The sequence below is a fragment of the Peromyscus leucopus genome, chromosome 15, assembly GCF_004664715.2.
Source record: "Peromyscus leucopus breed LL Stock chromosome 15, UCI_PerLeu_2.1, whole genome shotgun sequence".
In the NCBI taxonomy this organism is placed as follows: domain Eukaryota; kingdom Metazoa; phylum Chordata; class Mammalia; order Rodentia; family Cricetidae; genus Peromyscus; species Peromyscus leucopus.
The window spans coordinates 55392804-55401484 of record NC_051076.1 but is presented as its reverse complement, the minus strand read 5'-3'; the positions used below and the strand labels follow the sequence as shown (position 1 = coordinate 55401484).

Sequence of the window (8681 nt, the reverse complement as noted above, 5' to 3'; positions counted from 1 at the left end):
GTTTATTTTAAATGTACTTTAGCCGTATCTTATTCTCCGCCTATATTCAAACATTCCTCAGTCTGCTCTTGTTAAACAGTCTTGTTTTGCAAACTTGACCTTCAGATCCTCCTGCCTCATCATTCTCCTGCTAGGAGAATGGCACGGGCCATCAAATTCTCAGACTTCAGTGTCTCACTAAGTGCTCAGCAAACAGAGCTATGAACATGTTCTCAACCTCTTGCACTTAGAAATGCTAGTGCTACAGCACCGAGCAAGTGGGTCGTGGTTTTTGGAAAGCTGGGATCAGACCAGGGCCTCCTGCACACAAACAAGCACTTCCCGGCAACCCACACTGCAGCCGCAGGCCAGCAGAACCGTGAGTTCACCCCTAGGGAAAAGCCTGTTTATCTCTCACCCTAAGCCTTTCACTCAGCACTAGCAGCTTACCTGTGCAGGCAGAATTCTCACTCTTTGCCTCAAAAATGTACAGATCCTCCAAGCAGTGGTGGCGCACGCCTTTAATCTCAGCACTTGGGAGGCAGAGGTAGGCGGATCTCTGTGAGTTCCAGGCCAGCCTGGTCTACAGATTGAGATCCAGGACAGGTACCAAAACTACACAGAGAAAACCTGTCTCAAAAAACCAAAAAAAAAAAAAAAAAAAAAAAAAAAAGAAAAAAAAGAAACCTTTCAGAAACCTTAAAATACCAACAGCTAGAAGAACCACTATGTCAAAGGTTTTTGCCACAGGAATCAAACAAAGCTGTAATAAAAACAACCTCACAGCATTTATTGTCACCTGATAACAACATAAGGGCCACTAAAACAACATGAATAAATCTCGGACTGTGCTCCCAGCAGCGACACCTTTAAAAACACTACATGTCCTCTTCAACTCTTCAACTTCTCCTCGAGTGCTTGCCAGTTTCTAGTTGGAAACACTCTGGAGCAGAGTAATATTGTCTCCTTTCAGCATGATCCGACCTGCAACAACGAAAGTTGTTAATAATCAGACACAGTCACCGTTACCCTCAGAATTTCCTTCAACAGTACTGTGAGAGTTCACTTATAAAAAAGCACGTGAAAATTTTCAAATGTCCATACTTTGAAAGGTTCTCTACCAGGTCTACTGGCGCACACACCTTTTCAGTAAGAACAGAATTAAAGCCACAGTTTTAATGAAACCTAGTCCTTACAGCCTGAGTCAACTGAAAAGTCTTGATGCAGCACCTCCCGGTACAAGCTCAAGAGTTTTTAAATGAGGTCTGTCAGATTTGGGAAATGCAGTGTATTTCAATCCCATCTTCAAAACTGTTAGTAAATTAAGAGGTCCACCTTGCTGGGTGAGATAACTCACACCTGCGATCCCAGCACTGAGGATCAAGCAGGACTGTAGGATACCGGCAGCCTGGGCTAGAGTGAGAGCACCTCCAAAGCAAACAAAACTCTATTTGGGAAAGGGATATCTGAGCTCCATCACTGATGAATGAATCAGTGAGCACTGACTACTTCTAACAAAAGACAAAATACCTCAATAAAATATCTCTTGATTGAGAACTTTCTTGTTTCCTGGCTTTTTTGAATTTCCCTTATGTGTGGAACAGAGTTAGCTATGGACCTTATTGCAAAAAGAGAGGACATGACTCATGCACTTATGGAGCACATAGTCAAACAGAGAAGCAGTGATAAAGTAATAAATGTTTCCTTACAAACTCAACATACCACACCCCTTCTTTTCCAATTCAAGGAAAACCAAAATAAATTTGGGGTTTTGTTCTGGTTTGTTTTTCCAGACAGGGTTTCTATGTGAAACAGTCCTGGCTGTCCTGGAATTCACTATGTAGACCAGGCTGGCCTCCAACTCACAGAGATCTGCCTGCCTCTGCCTCCTGAGTGCTGAGATTAAAGGTGTATGCTACCAAAAAAAAAATGTATGCTACCAATGGCTGGCTAAATTTTGGGTTTCTTAGAGAAAGCTCTATTTGATCTGAGTTCTGAAGACACAGGGAACGATATATGTAAATGCACTTGGAGTCAGGTGTGAAAACATGTAGCCCAGTAACACAATCACTAAGGGAAATGAAGCAAGGGGATCTGAGCTAAGGCCAGCCTGGAATAAACAGGAGATCCACCTCAAACAGAAAGTGGGGCAAATGTGCAGGTTTAGAACTGAGAGGAGACAAGCAAGGTGACACTGAGAAAATGGGACAGTGTGACACAAGGTGGAAGACAAAGTCAGGTCAGAAGGTTCTTGCAAAAACACCAAACATTTTGTCCTTTCCTCGGGAAAACAGACAATCAAGAATTTCTCTTTTTCTCTTTTGGTTTCTCAACATAGGGTTTCTCTGTGTAGCCTTGGCTACCCTAGAACCAGCTCTGTAGCCCAGACTGGCCTCTAACTCACAGAGATCCGCCTGCCCCTGCCTCCTAAGCTGGGATTAAAGGTGTGCGCTGCTGCCACCACCCAGCTGGCAAAGAAGAATTTCAAGTGAATTTTAAGTGAAAGTTAATAAAGTCAGACACAGTGTTTCAAAAAGATGACTGAACTCTGGGGAGCAACCTAAAGGGGATGAAGGAGTTTCAAAGAAATTGTAAGCTTAATGGAAACTGCTACTCAGTCAGGTGGCGAACACCAACCCCATGCTAAACAGAATGCAGGAAATGAATTTGGCTTGGAAACATTCATATGGAAGCGCTGAATAGATTCAGAGAAGAAGTTTGGACTAGACACATGAATTTGTTAGTCAATGTACAGATCAGTAACTAAAGCCTTAATGTTATTAAGTACTTAGGGGAAAAACTGTCAAAAGAGAGCTGGAACCCAGCCTTAAATATTTAATGGCTGAATGGAAAAAGATGAATATACAGAAGTCTAAAAAGAAATAACCAGAGACGAATAAGAAATACTCATGTACTAGGTCACAGAACCAAGGGACCCAAGTGTTTTAAGGGAGGAATCAATTGTGTCAAATCTGTTTAATGCTAAACATAAGGGAACACCAGTAATGACATAAGCTTTAACACCATTAGCTGGGCATGGCACTTGGGAGGTGGAGGCAGAAGACCAGCCTGGGTCACATGAGATCCTATCAATAAGCAAAACAAAGGAGTGGGTTAAGGAATTAAGTGGCAGAAGATGACTTCAAAAGCAACCTTGTGCCGGGCGGTGGTGGCGCATGCCTTTAATCCCAGCACTCGTGAGGCAGAGGCAGGTGGATCTCTGTGAGTTCGAGGCCAGCGAGTTCCAGGAAAGGCGCAAAGCTACACAGAGAAACCCTGTCTCGAAAAACAAAACAAAACAAAAAAAAAAGCAATCTTGTAGCTGGACAGCAGTGGCACACACCTTTAATCCCACTTAGGAGACAGAGCCAGGTGGATCTCTGTGAGTTCAAGGACAGCCTGGTCTACAGAGCGAGATCCAGGACAGCCAGGGCTACACAGAGAAACCCTGTCTCGAAAAACAAAAACAAAAAACAAAAAAACAGGGCTAGAGAGATGGCTCAGTGGTTAAGAGCACTTGTCAGCTCTTCCAGAGGCCCTAAGTTCAATTCCCATCAACCACATGGTAGCTTACAACCATATGTAGTAGGGTCAGATTCCTTCTTCTGGTGTGCATCAAGACAGAGCACTTGTATACATGAATAAATAAATCTTAAAAAAAAAAAAAAAAAAAAGGGCAACTTTGCAAATTTAAACACAAATTCCGCTTCAGGCCACTCGAGTCTGCTAGCTAAGTAAACAGAAATCTGTAAAGCCAACTGTATTCTTACCCAGTTGTTTCCGTGACTTTGTTTTAGAGTGAATTTCTTCTGCATCATCTAATACGAGGTTCATGTACTCATCAAAGCCCTGGAAAGTCAATTGACAAGTCATTTTCATGTAAACCACATACAACCATTCTAAAAGAATAACCAGATCCAGAAGTACCAACTAATTTTAGAAGTTTACCCCCCCCACACACACACACACACTGACCTTTCAGCTCAAACACCAAAGGACCTACTTACTTACTAACTTATTTTTATTCTTTTAAAGGGTTTACCTTTATTTTTTATTCTGTGTATGTATTCATTTTTGGGTGGATGTATGCACAAAAGTGCAGGTGCCCAAGGAGGGCAGAGGCATTGGATCCATTCACCGGAAGTTCAGGCAGTCAAGAGCCATCAAATGTGTGTACTGGGAACTGAACTGGGTCCTCTGGAAGAAGAGTAAATGCTTCTATCTGCTAAGCCATCAAATAGTCCCTTATTTTTGAGACGGCATCTCACGTGGCCTATGTTTGCCTCAAACTTTCAATGTAGCCAAGATAGCCTCCAAACTCCCAATCCTCTTCTCTCTCTACTCCAAGAGCTGGGATTACAGGTGTGTGCCACCATGCCTGGTCAAATGTGACATGCACAATTCTTGGGGCATTTTCAAAAATAAATTTGGGGGAAGGGGGTGGTGGTGCTGAGGATTAACTCAGGGACACCCACACATGGTAGGGAAGCAGGTTCCCACTGAGGTGCATCTCTAGCCTGCTCTTTCTGGAATGGGACCCTAAGCACTTCTTCAATCTTTTGGACTTACACATTCCCTAGATATGCCAGCCAGACACTCTCTCTTTCTGTAGCCTGTCCAATCCAGTATGTGCACTCTGCTCTTTTCTGGTCCTCACAAGCACTACTTCCACCAACTACTAAGCTCGTTTGCCAACTGGCAAGGCATTACTGATGGACACTATCTATATAAAATCACTAAATATGCTAACACTTCCAGAAACATTTCATTTTTCTTCTAAGCAGTGGGTAGCTTTGGGGGGGTACCACCCCCACATTTCTCCAGAGTGCTCTTGAGTAGGAGCAGTAGGCAATATTAGATAGAAGGATTTAGAGGGGGGAGATAAATATAGAAAATACAGGAATGCCCTGAGAGGGCCTGGAACCCATTCCAACAGACAGACACAGACACACACACATACCATTCATAAAAATAAATCTAAAACAACATAAAATTGCTCAGGGTAGAGCAAGCACTTAGTATTCAAGAAACCCTGGGTTTGATCCCTGGCACCACCAAAACAACAATAAAATCCTAAACCAACCAAACAACGAACACTGCTTATGGCAGCCTGCTCTCGTCTAAGTCTCCCTTGAGCCTACCGGTCCACTCAGGAATGACCTCGTCCAGAATGAACACCCTGCAGTGTACCCACCTCCTCTGATTTTGATTTGTTGTTGCTGTTGTTCCCTCTCCTCACAAACTAAGTTCTTCTTAAAAGTTTAGTTCTCCCTCCCCTTTAAGAAAAGAACTCTCAGGTCTGGAGAGATGGCTCAGTGGATGAGAGCCACTGGCTGCTCTTCCAGAAGACCTGGGTTCAATTCCCAGCACCCACATGGCAGCTCACAACTGTCTGTAACTCCACTTCCAGGGGATCCACCCCCCTCACACAGACACACATGCAGGCAAACCACCAATGCATACAAAACAAAGAAATAAAATCTTTAAAAAAAAAAAAAAAGAAGAAGAAGGAAAGAAAAGAACAGAACTATCTAAACCTATCAACAAGAGCAAGGAAGGAGAAGGGGCTAAATAACGTGGGCCCCAAAGAGCTTTCCTTGGGTTGGGTCCTTGACTTCTTGTATATCGCTCTAGCTGGCATCTTTTGAGATATCTTTTTCTAATAAACTGAGAAAAGTAGCCTGGGTACTCACAATAATACAACCCTCTATCCGCATATTCACTTGCTCATACAGCCAGACCTGAATCCGAGACCTCTGAAATAAAAATTAAAATGTTTTTAGAAATATAAACAGACCCACACCATTACTTTGGTTCCACAATAAACGACTTACAAAAAAGTTCCAATGAATATAAGCCAAAAAATAGAACTAATTAGTCTACATCTAAGAACTAGCAACTTTGGTTAACTTGCTGAGAAACACTTTTATTTAATAAATGCTCAGACAGGGCTGTTCAAACTAATTTTCCTACACTCTCAAGACTTAATTACTGTTCCAGCATGAATACATTTACAGTTAAAATTGCTCACAGCATGGCACAAAACACGTTTCTATGCCCAAGCCCTTCTTAACAAAATCCAGATCCAAAATAGAGTAATCACCTCCCCCTCCCTTCTCAATTTTCCTTGTCACACATGTAACCTCAATTCTGGCAACTGAAAATTACAAAAGGTTGAAACTATTTTTCATTTGTATTGTAACATTCTAAAATGAACAGTGTTAAAATCTCTCCAAAGGTTGCCGGGTGGCGATGATTCACGCCTTTAATCCCAGCACTCAGGAGACAGAGCCAGGCGAATCTCTGTGAGTTCGAGGCCAGCCTGGTCTACAGAGACTGATCCAGGACAGGCATCAAAAGTACACAGAGAAACCCTGTCTCGAAAAACCAAAAAAAATAAAATCTCTCCAAAGAAGAGCATTTGCCACTTAACTTCTCTGTATCTAACGTTTCCTTCTTTTTGGTTTCTTTTCTCCATTTTAAGTCCAGCTAAGGGAAAAACAATATCCAAATGGCATTGTTAGGTTTACCGACATAGCCTGTGAAATTCGTGATTTTGTTCTTTCAGAGTAACGGTGATCGTGTGCATGCTTGAGCCAGGCACAGACGTACATCACTTTGTTAATTAGCGCTTTTCCCGTAACTTTATTCTCAACTGTGGTCCTCCCTCTCATCCTGAAGCACAGGATCAGAGAAGTCGGTACAAACGGCCAACAAGCGTGACTCTCATTCAGCAGTCGTAAGGAAAAGGTAACAAGAAACTTACGTACATTTTGCAAGTATCTGAAGATGAGGTTCTGCACCACCGCGGATCAAGGAAAAAAAGCAGAGCTTCTGCTCCCGGCCCTCACCTGACTGCCCGGCGCCCTGCGGCCAGGCGCTGGCTACACAGGCAAGCCCCGGTGCGCAGCACCTGGATCACGCACCCGGGGTGCCTGGAAACTCGGGGGGCACGGCCTTCCTCACCGCCCTCGTCTCTCCACACTTCCTGGGGGCCCGCATCCTCCTCGCCCATGCCGCCGGCCCCGCTCCCACTCGGTAGCACGCGCCCGGCACGGCCCGCCCGAGCCCCGCAGCCCGCCGCCTTCCAACTCCGCGCGCTTTCCGGCCACCTCGGCCGCCCCGGGGCCTCACGGGAAGCGGCCCGCCCCAGGCTCCCCGGCTCCCCGGCCGCGCTCACAGCGTCCACGGACCCCCCAAGCCCAGAGTTCACACGCAGCGTAGGATACGATGGGCTGCACCATCACCTTCTGCACCTTCTGGCCCTGGCCGCGGTACGCCATGGTGGAAGTCACAAAGACCACACAGCGAGAGAGACCGCCTCGGGAAGCGACTTCCGGAAGCAAGACCTGGAAACGGAAGTGCACAGGGGCGTAGGCGACCCGGGCGGTCCTGGGAAATGCCTCTCTAGCCGCGGAGGCGCTTTTCCTCTATGCTTCTAACCTCCGCGGCCTCCGAGTCCTCCGCTCTTTGAAGTCGAGGTCGGTCCTACAGCGCCCCCTGGTGGTAGGCTGGAGGCGCACCGGGCGTCGGTCAGGCGCCTGCGCAACAGTCGGCTTGCCTCTGCCTCGGGGCTATTCTGAGAGCTGTTCTGGAATTCAGGCCTGCGAGCAGTATCTTGTCCAAAACCATCTGCACACATCCCTTATTCGCTCTGGATTGTCATGCCCGAAGCAGTGGGGTCGCTGTGGTGTGCACCCATAACAGAGTCAACTCTCATCACCTTTATAGAGAGTTACTGTTGAGGTGGTAACTGAAGATGGCCATCTATCTAGCTTGCAAGTGCTGAGATCGGCTGGCTGGACTCAAATCCCTCCCAGAGTTGTGCGACCAATGACAAGTCATTAGGCCCTAATTTCCATGAAATGAAAACTAATTATTTCGAGACAGGGTTTCTCTGTGTATAGCCTTGGCGTCCTGGACCTCTGTAGATGAGGCTCCAACTCATAAGGGTTCCGCTTGCCTCTACAGGCGCGCGCCATCATCACCTGGGTGAAATGGAGAGCTAAGCCCACTTTCTGCAGGGCTTGCGAAGGTAATAGCGCACAAGAGTTCCTTGAACTATGTGGGATTTGCACGGACCTGTAATCTCGGCCATGGAAGGTGCTAGCAAGAGTATAAGTTTAAGGGCATTTGCTAAATTGTGTGTTCCAGATCAGTCTAAGATACATGAGCCCTTCTTTCAAAACAAACAAAATAATCCACATGGGGTTAAAACTGATAAATTTAAGGTAAATTGGACATGTAAGCCAAAACATGCGTTTTGCCAGGCAATGGTGGCAGAGCCAGGTGGATCTCTGTGAGTTCGAGGCCAGCCTGGTCTACAAAGCGAGTTCCAGCAAAGGCACAAAGCTACACAGAGAAACCCTGTCTCAAAAAAACAAAAACAAAACCCCAGAAACCCCCACATGCATTTAATACATACTCCTAGGGCATTTCCTGGGGAAATGACTTGGTAGGTAGGACCAGAATCCAATCAATCACCAGCACCTGCTCAAAACCTGGACACAGGTGGTATGTATGTGCCTGTAATTCCAGCTCTGGGAAGGCAGAGACAGAAGATACCTGGGTTTGCTGGCCAACTAGTCTAGCTTAATTGGCAAGCCCTGGGTTCAAAGAGAGATTCTGTCTCAAAACTATGAAGAGTGATTGAGAAGGGCAATTGATGACATCCTTTGGCCTCCACATAAAATTGTTTCAAA

General features: G+C 45.5%; 1 protein-coding gene across 1 annotated transcript; it reads right to left on the bottom strand.

Moving 5' to 3' along the window:
- Window positions 1-743: 743 nt before the first annotated feature.
- Snrpe (small nuclear ribonucleoprotein polypeptide E) lies at window positions 744-7343 on the bottom strand. Its single transcript, XM_028876589.2, has 5 exons — window positions 7209-7343; window positions 6750-6776; window positions 5673-5735; window positions 3750-3828; window positions 744-963 (listed from the first exon to the last, which is right to left on the bottom strand). The coding sequence occupies exons 1-5, from the start codon at window positions 7260-7262 to the stop codon at window positions 908-910; spliced, it is 279 nt and encodes a 92-aa protein (XP_028732422.1). The 5' UTR covers window positions 7263-7343; the 3' UTR covers window positions 744-907.
- Between the last annotated feature and the right edge of the window lie 1338 nt (window positions 7344-8681).